General features: G+C 38.7%; 1 protein-coding gene across 2 annotated transcripts in view; it reads left to right on the top strand.

The window, feature by feature from the left end:
- The window catches only part of UNC5C (unc-5 netrin receptor C), a 381,350-nt gene that overhangs the window by 249,962 nt on the left and 108,596 nt on the right, over positions 1-22,792 (top strand). For both annotated transcript variants that reach the window (XM_021100734.2, XM_021100735.2), the window contains exon 4: positions 15,773-15,876. In XM_021100734.2, coding sequence (XP_020956393.2) covers positions 15,773-15,876 — 104 coding nt within the window. The remainder of the gene's footprint in view (positions 1-15,772; positions 15,877-22,792) is intronic.

The raw sequence follows: 22,792 nt of genomic DNA on the forward strand, positions 1-22,792 counted from the left end.
TGTTTGCAACATATTGCATAATCTTTGCTGTTTACTTCACATCTTTTTAAAAAAAGATTTTATTACATTTGATTTACAATGCTCTGTCAGTTTCTGCTGTAGAGCAGACTCAGTTATGCATATAGTTATACACATAAGGTTTGTCTTGTCCATGTGTGTATATATATATATATATATATATATATATATATTCTTTTTCTCATATTATCTTCCATCATGTTCTATTGCAAGTAATTGGATATAGTTCCCTCTGCTATACAGTAGGCCCTCGTTGCTTATGTATTCTAAATGTAATAGTTTGCATCTACTAACCCCAAACTTCCAGTCCATCCCACTCCCTCTGCCTCCCCCTTGGCAACCACAAGTCTGTTCTCCGGGCCTTTTAAACATAGTTTAAGATTTTTCAAAGAAGAAGACAAACTCTTCTTCTAGTAGACCATTCATTTTCCCGTAGCCCCTTTCATCTTCAAGTATTAAGGCTGAAGAATGGTTTGCTTGTACTTGCGTAATGAACCGAACTCGTATGTGTGTGGCCAAGGAACAACATCCGACACATAAAGATTTACTCACATAGATTTACTTCATGATGGGAAAAAAAAAAGTTTAATTTCAGATTCTCTCTGTAAGGCTCATCCCTACCAAGCCAGTCCTTGCTAAATGTCGCAGGAAGTTTGCAGATTTTCTGGTTAGCCCTGTTTCAAGCCAGCTGTGGTGCCTTGCCCAGTAATATTTAACAGATGGCCCTCACATCAACTGCAATTAAAGTTTAAACTTGTCTCAGGTAAAGATAGCCATGCTGCTGAAGTTAAATAAGTGCAATTATGTCTCACCTAATTCGGTTTATACTCATTATGTGTACTATGGAGGGGCCCATAGTTCTTTCATGTAAAAGCTCCATTTTCAGAGATTCATAAAGCAGAAATGAATATTTAGCTATTCATTGACTTATTTAATTTTTAAATATTTTGTATATGCAACATATATAAAATACAAAAATAAATTTTTGAGACAATCAGGAGAGAGGGAAAACAGGAAATAGGAAAGTTAGGATTGGGCCAGGCATGAGGTCTGGACATTTACCAGAGGGCAATATCAGGTATCCTTAGTGGCTGTTGCAGCTTCCACTGCAGAGAGGAGTGGCTTCTGAGAGAGCTCAAGTGGATACTGTAATGACTGTTCAGGGTAGAACTCTGACGGTGATACGACTGACAGTTTCACTGGCTTGTATGCTTCAGGGTCCCTGATTATAGGCCCATGGGAAAACTCTGAGGGTTAAAGTCGGAAAGCATCATTCCGGCAAAATGCCAGCAAACACCATCTTTCTTGGTTTCAATGTGGCTGCTCCTGTTGGTGCTCCGGCTGTTGATGGCACGGTTGCTGTTGGCAGGGAGTGGTGGATAGAAAGTGAAAGAAGTGGTCCAGGGGAGTGGTGAGAGCACATGTTTGGGGGCCAGCCTGACTAGTATTCAAACCCTACCTCTGTCACGTGCTAGTGTGACACTGGTCAGGGGACTTGACCCCTCTGAGACTTAGTTTTATCAACTGCGAATGACAATGAGAGCATTATTTTAAGATTAAACTAGAAAAAACCTTAAGGCATGTGGCATGGCGCCAGACACCAAACAAATGCCAAGTGAGTGATAATAGCGTTCACAACAACAGAGATAATGATTTAAACACACTTTTTTTGTGCATTTTGAAACTCAGCCATACTAAGTTAACTTTAAAAACTAAACCGCTCTTCCTTCTTTTACCATTTCCTGTCCCAGGCCTGAGCTATCAGTCCCAGAGGCTGAAGTTCTCTGCTGACTCACGTGTATTTAGACTGTAATTTCATTCCTGTGCCTGAGGATGGAGGAACACTCTATGTGGTTACTCTTCTCCTCAATTTAGGAGTAACTGGATTTACGTGCACAGACAGCCCATCTTCCTGGGGAGGAAGGACAGTTTCTAAAGATTTTCTCCTAATTTGGTGTGTAAACCCATAAATCACGACCACCACCACAAAGGCCACGGACTGCAGATTGGAATAAGATAGTTCCTGGGAAGAATCGGGAGGTTCAGGGTGGCTCTCTGTGCCACTGGTCCTCTTCCCTGAGATCAGAACCACATTGTGAGCCATCTGTGGATTGGGACCAAGCCTTGTTTACACTTGTGAGTCTGTAGGGTCTGGCACACTGTCCAGAACAATAGTGTCCTAAGAAATACAAAGCCAGACACATGTCATTTCAACTTTCCTAGTAGCCACCTTTAAAAAAGTAGGAAAGAGGCAGAAGTAATTTTAATAATGCGTGCTATTTAAATTATCATTTCAACAAAATAAACGAGCAATATAAACAATATAATATAATGCAATACAATATAATGCAATATAAACAAGCATTCATGAGATAATTTACATTGTTTTTTTTTTCATACTAACTTTTGGGATCCAGTGTGTTTATACGACACTACTTCTCAGTTGAGACTAACTACATGTCAGCTGCTCCATAGCTGCCTGTGGCTCGTGTTGGACAGATGGGCTGTGGAATAATAATAACAGTAGATGTGCTGTTCCAACCACTTTAGTTTTTCACCTCACACGGTTACGTTTGTGTATATATGGGGGCGGAGGAGGGGGTATGTGAAAACCCTCGGGATCTACTCTCTTAGCAAAGTTTAATTATGCAATGCCGTATTATTAACGGTAGTAACCATTCTGTACAAAAATATCCCCAGAATTTATTCATCTTGTAACTGAAAGTTTGTACCCAACACTTGGATGGATTAGCTCATTCAGTCCCAATTCTATGTGACAGGTGTTATTATCCTTGTTTTGCAGATGAGGAAATTGAGGGCAAAGGAAGATTTAAAAATCCGCCTGAGTTTAAAGCTCATATATGGAGAAGCAGGTCAGACCAGCGAAGGAGTTCATGCTTTTAACTAAGACACTGAATACAAATAAGAGAGGAGATGACAATGATTTTTGTGGCAATTCACAACAGTATCTTATTTTTCACACACATGATGTCATAGGCTCGCTATTAGTTATGATGCAGACGTGTAAGAAGACCTTGGGTTCCTGCCTCTCCACTGTTGCTTGGTCTGCTCCAACCACACCAGTTTCCTTGTTTTTAGAATATGATGCACTTATTCCAGGTACAGGCTGTTTGCGATAACTCTTCCTTCCTGTAGGGAAACAACCTTCCCCCTGGCTCTTCCCCTCTATCCCTGGCTCACTTCTTTCTCATTCAAATTTATGCTGAGATTTCAGCTATTCGGAGGGGTCAACCTTGACCAATTTACCTAACGCCCACTGTTGACAATGCTGTCACTCCGCTCACCCCAAGCCTCCTTTATCATTCTCCAGAGCATTTATCTTCATCATTATTTGTGATCTTTTATGTTGACCATCTTGACCACTGGAATGTAAGCTTCACAAGAGCAGGCACTTTATTTTTTTCATCATTGTATTCCCAAAGCCTAAATATAGTGTCTTGGATATGGCTGGTGCTAAGTACTGAAGACATAAATAAAAAGAATGAAATTAAGTTGAAAGCATATGAGAAGGCAAAGTGATGACGCTGTTTAAAGGTAATGATTTGTTCTTTTAGGACAAGTGTTTTATCATCCAAGGAATTCAAGGACATCAGATAGACTGAAGTGACTCCCTTATCCTCCCCCCACTTTAAACCCCATTACATTTTTGTACTTATTTATTTTCTCCATAACACTTACCAACTTTTATTTATTACATTCATGGCTTGTGATCTGTCCCAACCCCCAGCCCCTTAGAAGGGAAGATCCACGTGGGCAAAGATTTTTGTTTGTTTTCTTCATTGATGAGTTCAAAATGCCTACAATGATGATGCCTGACACAGTGTAGGAACTCAGCAAATATCTTAAAGGAAGGAATGCAGTAATATTTCTATAGTAGGGGTAGTAATATCTCCAGTTAAATATATTTGTGATCTTGTGAATTATTGTGTTAATTTATATATACGGAAGTCATTGTTTGTGGCCTTTTATGTTACATTTTCATTTCCTCTCTGTGTATTCTCTTTGGCTTTAAAACAAAATTAAATACACAATTTAACCAGATAATGCATTTCGTTAGCTTGAAAGATGAAGGTTATACCATGACAGTGTCTGGCAGCCTAACGCCAAACGTCTTGGTAGAGCTCAGCATGCTTGCCAGCATATCACAGTAAATGGCCTATTTACCAACATGCATTTCTGAGCTGTGGTTTGCTCCCCTATATGACCATTTAAGCCCCAGTAAGCCTACTGTATGTTACAGAGACTGGATTTTTAGTTGGATGAGTTTAATTACATAATTTAGACATTTTTAGATAACATGGCAATTTTTTACAATAATTTTTTTTCTTTTTCCTTTTTTTTTTTTTTTTTTTTGCGGAACTTCCCAATCTAGGGGTCACATCACAGCTACACCTGTCAGCCTACAACACAGCCACAGCAATGTGGGACCTGAGCTAGGTCTGCAACCTGTACCACAGTTCATGGCAATGCCAGATCCTCAGCCCACTAAGCGAGGCCAGGGATCAAACCTGCGTCCTCACGGATACTAGTCAGATTCGTTTCTGCTGAGCCATGACAGGGATTCCCAGTTTTTCCTTGTTTCATTTAAATCTTAATCATTATATTAATTGGCTCATCATATGGTTCCCATTTTAAGGTTAAAAACTGTAACATATACCTGATTATATCAGTCTGTATGTGTCCTACCATATTTGGTTTTGTATTTAGATAGAAGTTCCTGAGATCTGTGGAGGCCCCACAAATCTATAGACATTTTTATCTCAGATTTGTTCTGGGAGGTAGACATCTAATTGATAGAACACTGTATCATAAGTTATATTTGGGGGGAAAATCATCCATCTATGTGCTATAGGCAGGGCTGGTAACCCACTGAACTAAAATATGTCATTAGAATAATGTTTTGTGCTGTATGAAATGGGAAGTTTATGGCTAAACTGCTTATTTGCCCAAAAAAAGCTTGTCTGCAATCGTTGCATTCTTTTCTCGTGTTCTGAAAAAAAGAGGCTTAATTTTTTGATATGTCAGGTTCCTCATCCATAAAGTTGGCATGTTTTTTACTATTTATCCCTAAGACATACCTTAAAAAATATTGTGATGACATATAATCATTTTTTTCTGAAACTAAAGATGCAGAATGAATATAAGAGTGGTTTATATATATATTTTTTCCCCTCACTCTTCTCTGTAATGGATGTCTTTGGAGTTCTAGCTCCAAAATATTTATTTTTAAAAAAACCCTCTAGCAAAACTATCTGAATACAAATATGTTTGTCCTGTAAATGCCCTAAAGCCAAGAAATAAAGAAGAATGGCTGAAATTGTTTTTTTTGCTTTGCAAGGACTTTGCTCACTCAGGATTTCTCTATTTAAATGACCTCATGCAGTGAAGGATAGCCATGCCTTGGCAAAACCAAAGACATTGCCAAGATAATCCTTCTGCTGATTTGCTCAAAGATCATTCTAACCTCTGTTCCTGCATATAACTATGATACTATAAAAATTTTCATGGTAAATTTGTGAAAGAGTAGTCAAAAAATTAGCATTATTTTTAAGTAAGAAGAGGTTACAAAATAATAACAGGAACAAAATCTAAATCTTTCATTTTCGTTCTTTTGTCTTTAAAAAATCCTCTGCCCCAATAACCAGCATTTATGGCGTGCTTACTGTATGCCTATTTCTGTTGTAAGCCCCTTGTGCATGTTAACTCTTGGCAATGCCTCCAGCAATCCTATGAGGTAGGTTCTGATAGTTTCCTTATTTTGCAAATAATGAAATTGATGCATGGAAATGAAACATTAGATAACTTACCCAAGTCACTTCTTTAGGAAATAGTTAATCTGACTTTTAAACTTTCCTTGTACAGTCCAATTAACTGTACAGATTTGCAGAGAAACACGTGACAGTTTTTCACTTTGCAGCCTAACCATAGAGGAAACTTCATGTTTTTGTTTGTTGGTTCATGATGTTTCGTTGTAACTTTTACAGTATTTGAGAAGAAAAAGCAAGTGAAAAAGAAAACTCCTTCCAACATTTTTTATGTACTGTGTCTCTTCTATTTCAAAACCTCAAATATAAAGGTTGAATAAAAAATTTTTTCCATGATATTTTCAAATTCCAGCACAGACAACATACTCTATTCCTGGGATGGGGGGAAATGGCAAACTTTTTAGGGTTCTATGGGATTGTCAAGACTTTTTTAACTGCATGTAAAGTGCCTAAAGCTCAGAAGACTCATCTATTCTCCTAAAAGATGCTCTATTGGTCGGTTCACGGCAGCTATTTCCTGTTAACAGCCAGATTTGGTGATTGCAGTATAACTTATATTCTACTATGACAACATAATTATCCCCTTTTATCATTATTGCAAGAAAGGCACATTTCCCCACCATATTATTACTGTATGTGACCATGGAATTATTTTAGTTGCTAGAGGAACACTTTGAAAGTACATTAAAACAAAATTTCAAAAACTAAAAAAAGTGTCAGCACCTCTGATCATTGAGCATGAAAAGAATTAATTGAAAAGTAATTTGAAAATATGAAAATGTGAATCACGGTAAAGTAGCTGTGTTTGCTTCATGCAAGTTCCAGCCCATGTCCGAGAGTATAGACGATTGCTAAGAACAGCTAACTACCAATTAGTTAAGTACAGAATATCCCTAGATCTAGAGCCATTTTGTCATGACCAGCCCAAATTGGGAGGAATGAAGCTTAATGCTAAGACTTGGACTGTAATCTCTTAGAAGAAATAAAATAATTAATTTAATTTAATGTCGGTACAACCATGAACTCTGTGAAAGGTTGCCAGCTATACAGATTTGGGGCTGGATGGAGTGGGTAACTAAACATTTATAGAGAGCTTTCATGTATTGGCAAGGGTTATATGGAAATTACCTTATGTAATCTGTACAATAACCCTATGAGGCAGATATTATAATTATCATTATTTTAGGGATGAAGAAAGAAAAGCACATAAGCCTCATTAAGCGCAGGGCCAGGATTAACACTGGACAGATTGATCTAGGCTCCAAGTTCATAATACCTGTGGTATACTGGATAATATTACAAGATATCAAGTATTGATGCCTGGGACCTGTAGATCTTACCTTACATGGAAAAAGGATATTTGCAGATGTGCTTAAATTAAGAATTTTAAGGAGTTCCCATTGTGGCTCAGCGGGTTAAAAACCTGACAGGGTGACCATGAGGACACAGGTTCAGTCCCTGGTCTCCCTCACTGGGCTAAGGATCTGGCATAGGTCTCAGATGTGGCTAGGAGCTTGCGTTGTTGTAGCCAGCAGAAGCAGCCCAGATTCCACCCCTAGCCCAGGATCTTCCAAATGCCACAGATACAGTCCTAAAAATTATAATAATAATAATAATTTTAATAATATTAAGAACATAATAATTTTAAATATTATTATAATAATAACAATTTTTAAATTATTATTATTATTTTGAGATGGGGAGATTTTCCTGGGTTATCCAGGTCAGGCCTAAATGTCATCACAAGTGTCCTTATAAGAGAACTGCAGAGGGAGACTTGACACAGATAGCAGAGGGGGCATTGTGACCACAGAGACAGAAATTAGAGAGAGGGAGCAGCCACAAGCCAAGGAATGCTGGTGGCCACCAGAATCTGGAAAAAAAACTACAGATGCTCTTTGAGAACCTCTGGAGGGAGTAGAGCCTTGCTGACCCCTTGCTTTTGGCCCAGTGAAACAGATTTCAGATCGCTGGCCTCCAGACTATGAGAAAATAAATTTTCATTATTTTAAGCCAGCAAGATTGTGGTAATTTCTACAGAAAAAAATACAGCTACTCTGCAGTATTCCCTCAGCAGATCCACATCATGGGGTACCCTGCTTCTAAACAGCTGGTAAGCTTGAACAAGTAAGTTAACCTCCCAGGGTCCTGGTGGTATTATCTGTTAAGTCAAGGGGTTGGGCTGTGCGATTTTTAAGGGCTCTTATGGTTAAACACCATATGAGACATTATTCTCAGACCGACCTTTACTCAAGGGCATGGCCAGGTTATTTTGGAAATTGAATTTAATTTGGCATTCATTAAAGATCTGTTATGTACTCAGCACCATGCACCATGATATATTTGACCTCAAGGAATTTTTTAAATTCTGTTTCTTTAAAACGTTGCTTAATCCTCTGAAATCCTACTTTATTGCCTAAGATACTTTCTCAAAGTAGGTAAGGGAACATGAACTAATAATTATAAAATGCTATTTCAGAAAATGTTATGTACGTAACTCTACTAACAGAAAGAACGTTACCCACCAAGGTATCTTGGTCAGCTTTCTTGGTTGTGTCTGAAAGTCATAAGGTGGGGAGAAGTTAGGGGGTTGTTTCTGAGGTAGGAGAGGGACCTCAAGAAATAAGGAACATTTGACACTGCTAGCAATGTGTTTGCTAGACCAGTATCCCAAAATGGTAGACCACAAGCCCAGTATGACTCGCCGGCTTTCTCGTTTGGCCCTTAAAATATTGGTCCACACAGCTATTTTGATAAAAGTTTTAACAAATTTTCTACTTGTGTGTGTTGGCAACATACGCAATTCGAAAACAATTCACATAATCATTCATGTTACTAGTTTCTGTGAAATAGGGGGTCTGTGGCCCACTGAGCCTGCCTTCCCATATGACAGCATAGAGCTGAGTCGCAAGTAAAAAGTTAAATGAGTTGGTTTTGTACCCATATCTCTACTAGAATTTGGAAAACCAAAGACAGCCCAGGTGGGTGGTATTTTTTAAGAAGAGAGTAATCCTCGCGCCTCACTTTCTTTCATTGAAGTTGCCTTCATGTCCCCGAGACACTCGTGAAATGTCAACTTCTATGCTATGACATTTTGTACAATGTCAGCCCTTAGCCTGCACAAAAGTAAACACTACTGACACTGGGGAAACCCCAACAGGGACTCGTTGCCATAAGAGCCACAGTTTAGAAGCAGGTCTTCTTGGTTCCTACAGCCACTCAGTCCCCTCTCTCCCAGTGCCTACACCTTGCCACGCATGTCATGGATATGCCATTATGGACCAATCAATCAATCTGTGTTTCTCGATTTCAGTGCTGTGTGTAAAACACTCCTGGGACCAGTTAAAACTGTAGATTCCTGGGACCTAACTTAAATATAAAATCTGCATTTTTTTTTTTTCAAGCACGGCAGTGTAATTCCTGCCTTTCTCTTTGTGACGCATCACCTTCATTCATTAGTCTCCCACATTCATAATTATTTTGTTTCACTTGATTGTGTTTATTTTGATTAACAATGATAATGCCTAACGTTTGTGTAGCATAATAAATTCACTAATACTATGGGGAAAGATGGGTAGGGATTACTGTGTTTTTGATACATATTACATTCAAGACATGATGCTAGGATTTTCTAGGTGCCTCCTCCTTTATAACCCTCTAAAATAGTTACTGTTATCATACTCACTTTTCCACTGAAGAAACTAAAGTAAGAGGAGGTTAAGCCATGTGCTCAAAGTCACACAGCTGGTCAAGTGGTAGAGTTGGGACCTGAACCCAAATTTGTCCAAGATGAAGATCTCGCTCTTGGCTGCTTTCACAGTGATCTACCATAAAACATATGTTTATATCATGACCCATTAAATAAATATATACCTATCTCTTCTCACATACGAATACATGGAGATATGTGTATATATGTGTGTGTGTGTACATATATACATACTTAATAATACGATGTATGATACACCTGGACATTTTCTGCCAAGTCAATTTAATGTTTTTAATGCTGGTTTTAAATTCATTAAGTTGAACTCATAATCATCTAAGGTATCACGACACAGTTTGAAAAACACAATATCCCTTAAATTCCGTAAGAACAATAAAGAATATTAGATACTATGGTTTAAAGGCTATATGGCCCAAGTGTGTAAGAGAATGACATGTTGGAATTTACTCAGATGAATAATCATCTTTCATGCCAGAACTCTCTGACAAATAATAATAGAAATAGTTGTAATAATTTATTAAGTGTGTTTTGTGCCTTAGAGCCTTCTAAAACCTTTTCAGATTCAGTATCTTTTTTAATATTCAAAAAACCCTATGAGATCTAAAAACAAAAAGCAACCAACATTAATAAGGTAATAATATTTTATGATATCTTATTATTCAATGGAATTTAAACATTTTAATTTCCATTACAATAGTCTATTGAAGTATACCCATCAGAGCCTTCTTAACTTCACAGTATCAGTCTATCACATTGTCAAGATTTTGTCTTTTAAAAAATATTTTATTCTCTTCAAGCTTTCTGCATAATGAAGTAGTATTGCAAAGGGAATAGGCATTGTTAACAAATGCAAATTTTTTTAAACTTGGAGTGAGAACATGTTTATTTTCTTTTTCAAAGATAGTAATACTAGCAAGCTTCCTGCTCAGACACGATATAGAGATCTTTTGCTGGTGTCTTCTCCTGGTCTCCTTCCAGAATCAGCAGGGCTTACAGATGCTTGGATGGTAGTGTGACCCATTTTAGTCAAAGCCCCCACCTGTCCAGCCTTGACTTTTCCATTGTAGGCCACTCTCACCCATTTTGGCCAATGTCAGGCAAAGATGCTCAAGTATTGTCACTGTGGAGGGGACCTGATTTTCAGCTTCTTTCATAAATATGCACCTTGGTGTGATAGGCTTTCTTGCATGCTGTTTTTGGGTAGGCATTTCACTCCCACCTCTCCACAGAGAGGTAGAGTACTTAGTTTTGTCAAAGTAATTTTCAATGCATTTATAATCATCAAAGCTTTCATATCCATCTGCTTTGTGATATATTTTATACAGCTCTATTGGGTGTGAAAAAGTATTTTCTGATTTTTTTTAATATGAAATCTTTTGGAACCCACCTATCTCCCCATTTTCTAACTCTTACAAATATCTGCACATTGAAGTGTACAAAAGTTCCATGAAGATTTTCCTAAGAGGAAAATTACAAGCTGTTCTCTTCCAAGATCCATCATCTCCTAGACTCTTCAAAAATAATATCTTCCATTATTTCTCTTGGACACTAATAATTGGTATAAATCCTTAAAGCTCTTAGTTGACAAAGGATAGGCTGTTTTCCCCTAAAATGAATGTTTAAAGAATGTTAGTCTATTCACTCATAGGCCCTTATGACAAAAGAGACCTTCAAAAGCATCCAGCCATTTACTTTCATTTTACAAAAGAGGAAGGTGAGGCCACAGAGTCTTCAAACTCACAGGTATCCTCTTTTCTGTCTACCATTGTCAAACAGTAGAGTTCGCATTTGTGGAGTGCCATGAATTAGTGGGTTTCACATCATAAATAATTCGTTACCATGGTATTAGTACTGTGGGAAAAAATTGACAGCATCAGAATTCTACCATAACAAATGAGACATCATGTGCATCTACACGTGTGTGTCCTAAAAGGCCTTCCTTGATTACTGTGTAAATGGTAAACAGAAATCCATATAGTTTCAGATCTGATTCCACGTCTGCTAACTGGATTTCCCTATATGGATTTAGTCAGCTGATATTCATGTTCTTAAGTAAACATCTCTCTGAGGGCGTGCATATGACAACGCTGGTTTGTTTTTCATTGACGGAATCGATGACTAAATAAGAGGTACGCCAAGTTGACTTTGTAAAAGTCATCTAGGTTATAATGAAAGGACTTTATACTTATTTTAGTAGCAGCCTAAGAATTCATAGAAAGAAAATAGAAATGTAGAATCCTAAAGGTTCTCCAAGGGCAGAAATTCATCTTTTTCTGGACAGAAATGCCCACATTATTATAAAACATTCTGTTTTACATCTAATTCTGAGCTGACAAGGGTCCGTTTTTCAGACTTATTCATTCGTCACCCTTATGTTCTCTCTGCCTGCCAGGCATGCGGCCTGCCTCGTATCACATCTCTCCAAATGATAAAAGATATGCTTAAAATGTTACTCACCCTCTTGCCGAGTAATGTAGAGGCTCATGGAATGGAGCAGCTGCCACGCTGGCCAGCACAATGTATATTCTGTGCTTATTACCCAGCCTGAGAGCCAGAAAAGAGGTTTTATGGCAGCAATTAAAAGGATTTTTCAGGAAGGAGTATTGCTTTGTGTGTTGGTGGGGGGGGGTTAGGTGTGAATCATTTTAGAAATTGGGTAAAATTTACATAGAGTTTAAAATTAAACAACACTGAAACAAAAGGCTCGTGTGGTATTCTGTGCTGGTAAGATTAAACCTGTCTTGTGAAGTACATGTCTCTGACAAGGATTCTCATAAAATGTGCCTTCATGTGGCAGGAATTTGAAAACTGTGTCCCAAACTATACCATATCTATACAATACACCAGGAGAATTACAGCAGGCTACATCCGAACTCATCATCCCTTAATGATGCCGCTAACTTCTGAAATCATGAAATTTTGCAAAAGAGTAGCAGTTCTCATAATGGTCATTTTCCCAGTTCCTGTGCACCCTTAACACAGCTGGACTTTTCCTCTCCCTTCACTCCTATTTTCCCAAACCAGTGACTTCTTCTTCTGAGTCCTTTGCTGCATTTGACTCGTTGGCCTCCCAGCCTCTTAAAACTTGGTTCTCTTCTTGGATCCCCCGACACTTGTCTCTTGGTTTTTCTCCTTGTTCCTACAATATAATTTTTGCAGGCAGTTTTTCCTCTTGAATGTTGGTGACCTCTTGTTGTGGTGGTGGGTTTTCTGCTAGTTTGTTTTCTGGCCACAGTCTCTCCCATGGTAATGTCATCTCTTTCTGGTGCTTCAGCTATCTCCTAGACAATGAAGCACAGATCTCCTACCAGGCTTTCTTTTCCAAACTCTAGACCAGTGGCTCTCAACTCGAAGTAATTTTTCCTTCATTATCTAGAGAACATTTGGCATTATTTGGAGGCATTTATTCTGACATGGCTTGAAGGGGCGCTACCAGTATTTGCTGGGTAGAGTTCAGGGATGCTGCTAAGCACCTTGCTATGCACAGGGCAACATCACAGCTGAAGGATCCAGTCCAATGTCAATGTGCCGAGATAAAGAAAACAGGATCTGGACCTTCCGGACTTTTCCATTTGGACATCCCACAGACATACGAAACTGAACATGTACCAAAATAAATTTGCTGTCTTTCTCCCCATGTTCCTGCCCAATTTGGTAACATTTCATTTAACAATGGTATCATCTTAACAATTGCAATAGCTAAGAATATAGTAGTATCCTTTCTTTTGGCAGTCCCTGGATACCTAGCTCTTCCTGAGCATATGATCTATGTATTACTAGAACTTCTGGTAATAAAGATTTCTCCTCTTCCAATCCACTAGCCGTAGCTGAGTTCAGGACCCCGTGATACTCTTGATCTATTCAAATGAGTCCCTGATGACCTTCTGCCTCTTCATCACCACCTCAATCACACTGAGGGCAATATGACATCTTATCTCCCTCCTCTATTCAAAAGCCTCTGAGGGTTTACCGTTCCTCACCTTGGCAGGAAGGCTTTTCATAAATAGATTTACCTTTCCAGTCTTCATTCCGAATCTTATACATCTTTACCCTAAGTGCCTAATAAAGTGTCCACCATAAGGAGACAAGTAATAAGTGCTAAAGGAATTCATTTTCACTAGTGGGAAGCATAAATGCCTCACTCTTTAATTCTTATTTTGTGATATGTTGGATAGTGTAACTGAGAATGAATAGTCAGTATGTTATTTGATGTAAGAGCTCATTCGGGTCTTTAGGACTTCACCCTGCCCCTCATCATGTGGGATTGATTCAGAATCATTTTTCACAAATGAGATGTATCTTGTCAAGAGTGTTTTAGCCCATAAAAATTATTCACTGCTGCTATTGTTTTAATTAGCATTTGGTGTTTTGCTAAAATTTTTTATCTGCATGCAGATTAAAAACAAAGAGAAGTAACACATGAGGAAAGAAGAGTAGACACAATTTTAATGCTTCTGTTGAAAGGACACAGACATGACTGGGTCACTTTGCTGTATAGCAGAAATTGACACAACATTGTAAATCTACTATACTTTTAATTGAAAAAAAAGAAGGGACACAGATCAACCAAAAGAGATGTGAAGGGCTGTGTGGAATAGTGGAAGAGGAGATTCTAATGCAGTACCAGTAATTTTTCTGTGAGGCTTTGAGTCATTTGAGAAACATGTTTCTCCTGCATAAAATAAGGACCTGGTTTAGAGAACTTGCAGGTTCTAATACCTCTGTGGATTTGAAGTGTTCATCGCTGCAATATCCTCAACTTCTTGATAATCAAATCAGAAATGCCCTTTTGACAGAAATTCTGGCACCATTTGAAGAGGCTCTTGTCTTACGTCAGACTCAGATCTAACCATCTTTTCATGACCCCTAAGCTTTTGAAGATTTTCTTCTGCCGAGAATTTCAACCAAATGGCAAATCTGTGACAATGATTTTTTTTTTCCTCACTGCATTTTTCCAGGTGATGTTTTGAGTAGCTCCTTGAAATTCATTAGAGATAGGCCCCTGGAGTCTTCAGATTTTCACTCATTAGTTCAGTAGACTGAAATGGTGCTTTTAGATTCTTAAGTCTTTGTTGGGGACATGGGATGAAAAGACAGAGGCATCAACTTTTTAATAAAATGAACTGGGTAAAATTCCAGTAGCTTTATTGGAAGAAACTGAACAGTATATGTATGAAATAATTTTTTTGCTTTGCTTCTTTTTTTTTTTTTTTTTTTTTTTTTTAATGCTATTTCAAAGCCCTATGGCTGACTCCTTTACTTTTCAGCTTTGGTGTCTAAACTGAAAAACTGGTTTCTGACATTTTTGTGTCCATCAATAGCAGTTTTAAAATTTGTACTGGATATTGCTCTAGCAACTCTAGCTATATAAATACATACTTAGACTCTTGGTATCTTTGAGCAGAAATGACTCTTTAATCTTCTAATGGTCATGCAATAGCATACGGAGATATTTCTGGACCCATTCCAGTAGTTGCTCTTTTCCCTGCCTTGTGTTTGAGACACCTCAAATTCTTTCAGGATTCCAACATTCTGTTTTCCACTCTAAAACAGAAGTTGCTTTTGAGTTACTGATTAAAAGACCTCAAAATTGTTACAATGTCAATAGTGTCTACAGTGAAGAAAGAAAAAAGTAATATACATAATATACATAACAAGATCATGACAGTGGCATTCTTTTGATTAAAAATGTGATTATTATAGGTGATTATTAAGAAATATAAAGAAAATACAATCAATGAGTTTCCCTCATTGTTAAAATGAGGATCTCTAAGGCATTCCAGTGAGGATTAAAGTAAAAACGTTTCATGGCCTCTGAATTTCATAATTTCTGTCACACAGAATATAATTACCCAGAATGGGTAATATTAACATGTGATTTAAAAAAATCAAAGAAATGGAGTTCCCGTCAGGGCCCAGGAGTAACAAACCTCGCTAGTATCCATAAGGACGCAGGTTCGATCCCTGGCCTTGCTCAGTGGGTTAAAGATCCGGCATTGCTGGGAGCTGTGGTGTAGATTGCTGATGTGACTGGGATTGGGCATTGCTGTGGCTATGGCATAGGCTGCAGCTCCGATTTGCCCACTAGCCTGGGAACTTCCGTATGCCGTGAGTGCAGCCCTAAAAAGAAAAAGAAAAAAAAAAAAGAAACAAAATACTAAACTGCAAAATTTTTTATTGTACTTCCTGTAAATGAATAAATTTTAATTAGTTTTTTTATTTCATTACTTGTGCTTTCCAGATCTGCGAAAGACATTTGAGCAGGAACCCCTGGGAAAGGAAGTATCCTTGGAACAGGAAGTCTTGCTCCAGTGTCGACCGCCTGAAGGGATCCCAGTGGCTGAAGTGAGTGACAAAAATTCTTTGCATTTAGCAATTGGCACTTAGTTATTCTAACAGAGGCCTAATCCATGGCTAATGGTGCAGTGAATTAGGGCATGGCATGATGAATGGTGGGTAATGGAGTCCTAACTGCTTGCTACTGGCAAAACAGATTGATTGAGGACTGATTAATGACTTGGAGTCAATTAGAATGCCCCACTGGACAAGCTACAGGCAGCTTGGTTTAATTTTGTTATTCTCTTTTAAGAAATCAGAAACACTGCTTTATTTTATCTGGCACTAATTATAGAGAAAAATGCTATGACATAATAATGTGCCATCAATTTTACTGCCCTTCTTGATAGTATGCAAAAAATGTAAAAAGGGTGTGTGTGTGAGAGAGAGAGTGTGAGAGAGCCTATGCATTCCATGGATGTATTTCCTGCTCTATGATGTAATAGTCATGGGCAGACCTAAAAGCCATATCCACATGCCATGCATAAAAAATATTTTTGAGGGATGTCAATTAGTTTCATCCTGTAAGCTTTCCATCAGCTCTTCGTTTTCTTTGTTTTTGCTGAAACAAAGCCTATGGATAGTTATTGAAATATTTAAATCAGATTTATGCTGTAACTTTTCATTAGCCCCTAACAGTGCAGTGCCCTTTGAAAATGCCTGTCCATGATCACGAGAAAGGGCCACACTTTCCTTGAGGTACCATCATCTTAGAGCATACGGCTGAGGAAAATCATCTAATACTGTGTCTTTCATTTCCTTTCAAATAATCCCAAACTCTGAAAAATGTTACCCTTTATGATTATCAGAAGACATTCTAATATGCATCAAACACTATTTCCCTGGCAGATTCAGTTTGCTACAGACACAGAAAAACTTTAACTTGACAAGTGTCATATCTGCCAATTTGTTGATGGTCCTGGTTAGCCTCTATACTACATTGAGTTCTTTGGACTTTTGCGTCTTCTATTGCATCTATGAAAAGAGGCATTTTTTTAAATTGTTGCAATTTGGGTCTACATATATATATATGTAGGGTCACCTAATATTTTTGTAAAAATAAGCCCTGAATTTTTCCTGTCTATGAAATTACAAAGCAATATTGAGACTTACAATATTGTCCATTGTCCAAAAAAATGTTTTCATAGTTAATCAATGCGCTTACTGTTAGATTCCATAGTTTTTCAGTCTTTTGAAAGTTCAGGCAGAAGTGGGAGTCAGCACGGTTAGCTGGTCCCATGACAAGAAATTAAACATCTGATTGCTCTTTACGAATTAATAATAATGATGATGATAACAATAATAATGATAAATTAGAAATTTAGGCAGGGTCCTTATTAAATGACTCCGTTTTTCTGTCACGGCCATTCATATCTCCAGTGTGTCAATGCAAAGACTCCAAGTGGCACTCAGTAAAATTTTCTTTTTTACTTTGAAAGAGAGCCATTTTACTGCCTCATACCTGGTGTCCCATGGCACTTTCTAGCGTTGTACCAGAGACTTTATATGATTTTAGCTGTTTTATACAACCACACCAAAACCTGATCTTCCAGCACTGACACACAATATGACTTACCATGATTAAAAAGAAGGCAGCTCTCCTGTGTTAAGTTTTTCCTTTCACTTATGACATAAATGCATCTGTCTCCTTAATTGTATCTCTTTCTTTCTTTCTTTTTTTTTTTTTTTGTCTTTTTGTCTTTTTCAGGGCCGCACCCGTGGCACATGGAGGTTCCCAGGCTAGGGGTCTAATCTGAGCTGTTGCTGCTGGTCTACACCACAGCCACAGCAATGCCTGACCCAAGCCTGTTTGTGACCTACACCACAGCACACCTCATGGCAATGCTGGATCCTTAGCCCAGTGAGCGAGGCCAGGGATCGAACCCGCAACCTCATGGTTTCTAGTTGGATTCATCTCCACTGCGCCACGACGGGAACTCTTCCTTAATTGTATTTCTAAAATTCTAATGCAAACCTCCTCCATTAAACTGTCTTAAAGACCAAAACATGTCCTGAGTAACATGGGTGTCCACAGACTTTTGTTGACTTGATGTTTCTTAAAGGTAACTGGTCCCCCAAAATAAAAAATAAAAAAAATAAAGGAATTCCTTAGCGGCTCAGTGGGTCAAGGATTCAGCATTGTCACTACTGTGGCTCAGTTCACTGCTGTGGCACAGGTTCCATCCCCACATGCTGCAGACATGGCCAAAAAAAAAGCAACTGATAATTCAAAGGCTTTCAATGAGGAGATGCTAGCAATTTCTTCATTTTTTAGTCTCCTTAGCAAAGTGGTTCTCTTTGTCAAGGAATAAAGATTCATGACTGCAAGCTAATTGGCGGTGAATTTTATTTGTACCATCACTAGGGAAGAGACCAATTAACACTTGGCAAGCTCAAAGATCATATACCCATTTGACATTCAAAGAACTATATTTAACGTGAATCTTTTCTTTTTTCTTTTTGAAGTCAGAAGAGAGATCAAACACACATGTTCAAGAGCAGGCTAATAAACTCCTGTGTAGATTATTTGCAACACCCTTGAAATCACCAAGCTCAGAAATCTAATGAATATCTTAACATGACACATCACAACTGTCATTTGCCCAAGAAGAGCAGATAAATTTAAAAAGAAAGGGATGAAATGTAACGTGGTGAGTTAAGGGATTATAAGATTGTTTTAATTTAATGATATATGCATTCATTATTTAATATTTGAGGAATGTAAAATCATAAATATAGCAGAGAGCGAAATACGGATCTTAAAGGGAAACCTGCTGGTAAAACTCTTGTGTTTTATCATAAATAAAATCAGTCCTTAAGACCACAGGCCATGCTGGCAAAGATGTGTGCTTCTTTTGTATTCAAGGCAAATGATTCGGAAAAACTCAGATAGTAAATGTTCAACTAATACATGGTGGCTTAACTCAATTGTCTTTGTTTTATAAGTATATGTCCAGCATCATTGAAGAAGCAGTCAAGTACATTATTATTATTATTATTATTATTATTATTATTATTATTATTATTATTTTGTCTTTTTGCCTTTTCTAGGGCCACTTCCTGCAGCACATGGAGGTTCCCAGGCTAGGGGTCAAATCTGAGTCATAGCCACCAGCCTACACCACAGCCACAGCAACACAGGATCCAAACTGCGTCTACGACTCACACCACGGCTCACGGCAATGCCAGATCCTCGACCCACTGAGCAAGGCCAGGGATGGAACCCACAACCTCATGGTTCCTAGTCCGATTCGTTAACCACTGAGCCACGACGGAAACTTCATCAAGTACATTCTTTACAGAATAACATGAGGCAATAATTTTCTTCCTTCCCATGTAAACAGCAGGTTTCCAAAGACCTCTACTAATCTTACATTATAGTGGCATCATCATTGGCACAAATAATGGCAAAGACATTTCTGAGGTAATAAATAAACCTTCAATTTTCTCCCCTACCTTGACTTTAATTTCTGCTATAGAGTGTTAAATTAATTTCCATGTAGAATTCTAGGTTTACCTGTGTCACCATTTTTAAAATTTTTATATTGGGGCAAGGTATTTCTTTCTTTCTTCCTTTTTTTTTTTTTTTTTTTTGTGCTTTAAAGCCACAACTATGGCATATGGAGGTTCCCACGCTAGAGGTCCAATTGGAGCTATAGCCGCCGGTCTACACCACAGCCACAGCCACAGCCACATCAGATCTGAGCCATGTCTGCAACCTACACCACAGCTCACAGCAATGCCAGATCCTTAACCCACTGAGTGAGGCCAGGGATGGAACCCACTGCCTCATGGTTCTTAGTTGGATTCCTTTCCACTGTGCCATGACAGGAACTCCCAGGCAAGGTATTTCAATTCTCTGTTCCCGATTTTCTTCAGACTACAAAATGGAGATAATGTGTCTCTCCAGGATGTAGTTGAAGATGAAATGAGATGATGTATGCAAATCACTTAGAATGTGTAGAAGCACACAGGATACATTATGAGTGTTATTATTATAGCATCACCTATTGATTCACAGAAGACTGAATTCAGCCTCTTGAATTCAGAGCAGTCACTGAGCACATCGCACCTCTGCTGGGCACTGTGGGGTGAGCAGAGATGAAGCTTCTGTCCTATGAAGAATCATCAAGATGCCCTCCTGTGTTTTCTAGCCAATTATTTTGGTTAGTGTCCCTCAATGCTACAAAGGAAGATAATACTAGCGCTTTCAAACAAGGAAGCACCCTTATTTATGTACCTATCTACTGTACAAATGTGTTAATGTGATGATGGATAGGGAGTCCCAATATGCTGCTGTCCTTACTCTGATTTTTTCTTGTTGTTGTTGTTGTTTTTTAGTTGTTAGTGTTATAAAGGTTTTTTAATTTTTTTTTTTTTTTTGGTCTCTTTGCCATTTCTTGGGCCGCTCCTGCGGCATATGGAGGTTCCCAGACTAGGGGTCGAATTGGAGCCATAGCCCCCAGCCTATGCCAGAGCCACGGCAACACAGGATCCGAGCCGCGTCAGCGACCTACACCACAGCTCATGGCAACGCCGGATCGTTAACCCACTGAGCAAGGGCAGGGATCGAACCCGCAACCTCATGGTTCCTAGTCAGATTCATTAACCACTGTGCCACGATGGGAACTCCAGGTTTTTAAAATTTTTTTATTATAGTTGATTTACAGTGTTCCTTAATTTCTGCTGCATAGCAAAGCGACCCAGTCAAACATATTTTTAAAGTTCTTATTATCTATTTAGTCATCAGGGTCCCAAGACACTGGACCAGACTTCATATTTCCTCCCAAAGAAGAAATTTGGGCTGGGGCTACTGTTGGTAGTTCTCCTTTCCCCAGCCAAAAGAAAGGAAGAGAGAGACAAAGAAAGTCTCAGAGGAGGAGGCCAACTCAGGGTTCCTCATACTCCATCTCTCCAGGGGGTGATGGTTTTGACTAAGAACTCCTCTCAGAACTCATTGATTAAGAAAAAATGTGTGGTAGGTGCCTCAGAGATGAAGCACAAGGGCTTCAGAGTGCTAGTCTGAGCTGCTCCTTCCTCTGGCCTCCTTGCCACACACCTCCTTAATAATTATTTTCTTTATTTAAAATAATTATCAACCACACAGCTTCCTTAAAGCAAGGTCAGAGTCTGAAGGCCTTCTGCTACATCAGCTATAAACTGAACCCTATGCATTCCTGGGAGCCCATGCTTGGAGAGAGGGGCACTCCATTATTAAGCAGCAGATACAGAACTGTTTCAGTATTTGACACCTGATATGAATGAACCCGCATGACGGGATGAGCGTCAGCCCCTGTGGTACCCTGATCTGTTATAGCTCCCAACTTTTGTCTATGCGGAAATGTATCTGTTTATTCCTTTGCCTGCCTGACTAGATTGTGATGAAATAAGGAAGGAAAAGGGATTTTTTTGTTCATGTTTATCTCCAATGCCAGCAGAATGTAGGTTGCATGGAAGATTCTCTTAGTATGTTTAACTAAACGAAATAAAGGGTCCATGTTGGATGTGAAACAGAAGCTGCACCTCCGGAAATGGAACTTCCCAGAAAAAGGATGTCACCTCTGAAGATGCCTACTGAGGAAATTCAAGTGCTGGTGGAATGAGGGCATCAATCTGTCAGAAGGATTCTGAGCCACTGGATCAGAATAAAAGGCCATCAAGGAAGTTCCCACTGTGGCCCAGCGGGTTAAGAACTGCTGTTGTCTCAGTGAAGATGTGGGTTCAATCCCTGGCCTCACTCTGAGTTAAGCCCCTGGTGTTGCCACAAGCTTCAGTATAGGTGGCAGATGTGGCTCGTATCCAGGGTTGCTGTGGCATAGGCCTCAGCTGCAGCTCCAGCCATTGGGAGTTACTTTTGTTCAAGGACTATAGGGTAGGTTAATAATTACATTGAAATTAAAAGTAGGCTAGGTGAAAGAAAGAAAAACAAATTTCAGAACTACTCCGAAATGGTATTGCTCAGTATTTTTAATAACTCGTTTATTAGGATCAAGCCAAAAATATAATGCTTTTCTTCCATTTCTGGGGAGGCATGTGCTCCCCGCTTCGCAAAACACCCCCATGTCTCTAAAGAATCCAGAAAATTAATATGGCCGTGAACGGGTGCTGGGTTGCTCCAGTGGCGTAATGGCAGCACTCGATGAAATGAATCCCCCTTTGCTCATTTTAGTTTATGCCTGGAAAATGTTGCTGTCATAGGATGAGCTAGAAATACACTCAGAGATGTTTTATTTCATCAGATTATCTCCTTTGGAGAGTACTGGGATCAAAACATCAATGGATACAAGATTTGTTGGCCTGGCAAAGGGAGCAAAACTGAATTTTTCACTAAAACAAACCTGTGATTTGTTTCACCCTAAACAAGGGGATAATTGTGCCTCTAATTATAGTTGAACTATTTCTCATAGGAGTTTAATTGGAGGAACAGGGCACACTCTTCAACTTATTGACCCAGTTGTGCTTAAAAATCGTCGTCTTATTTATCAATATTTGCATCTCTAATTAGCAAGTGGGAAAATATGGGGTGAAGTGTAAAAGAATAGATTATTTTGCTGAGTTTAGTCTTGCTAAACAGGAAAGAGTTTTGGTTTTTTTTTAAGCTGATACTGCCAGGGGAAAAAAAGCTACTGGCAGCTGGAGGCTTCATCAAATGTACAACATCAGGTGCCTCTCCATCTAATTGATTATTAATATGGCCACTGAGCACTTTGGTTTGGGAGAGGCGTACATGTTTCAGTGCCATTCTCTCATAATTGGAACTTCATATGGATGCATTTCCATGCAGGTGCCTTGTCTCCCAAGCTGTGCTTTATATTCTTTGCAGGCAAAAGAGGTTTAGAGAGAAAAGAAGAGTTTGAATACTAATTTGGAGAGAGACAAGGCTTTCAGCGCCCAGTGATATCTGTTGGATAGTGTGTGCTTAGCA

Source organism: Sus scrofa, chromosome 8, assembly GCF_054392235.1.
Source record: "Sus scrofa isolate SSC_HxYL_T2T_F1_AM1 chromosome 8, Sscrofa_HxYL_maternal_Yorkshire_Landrace_v2.0, whole genome shotgun sequence".
Lineage (NCBI taxonomy): Eukaryota > Metazoa > Chordata > Mammalia > Artiodactyla > Suidae > Sus > Sus scrofa.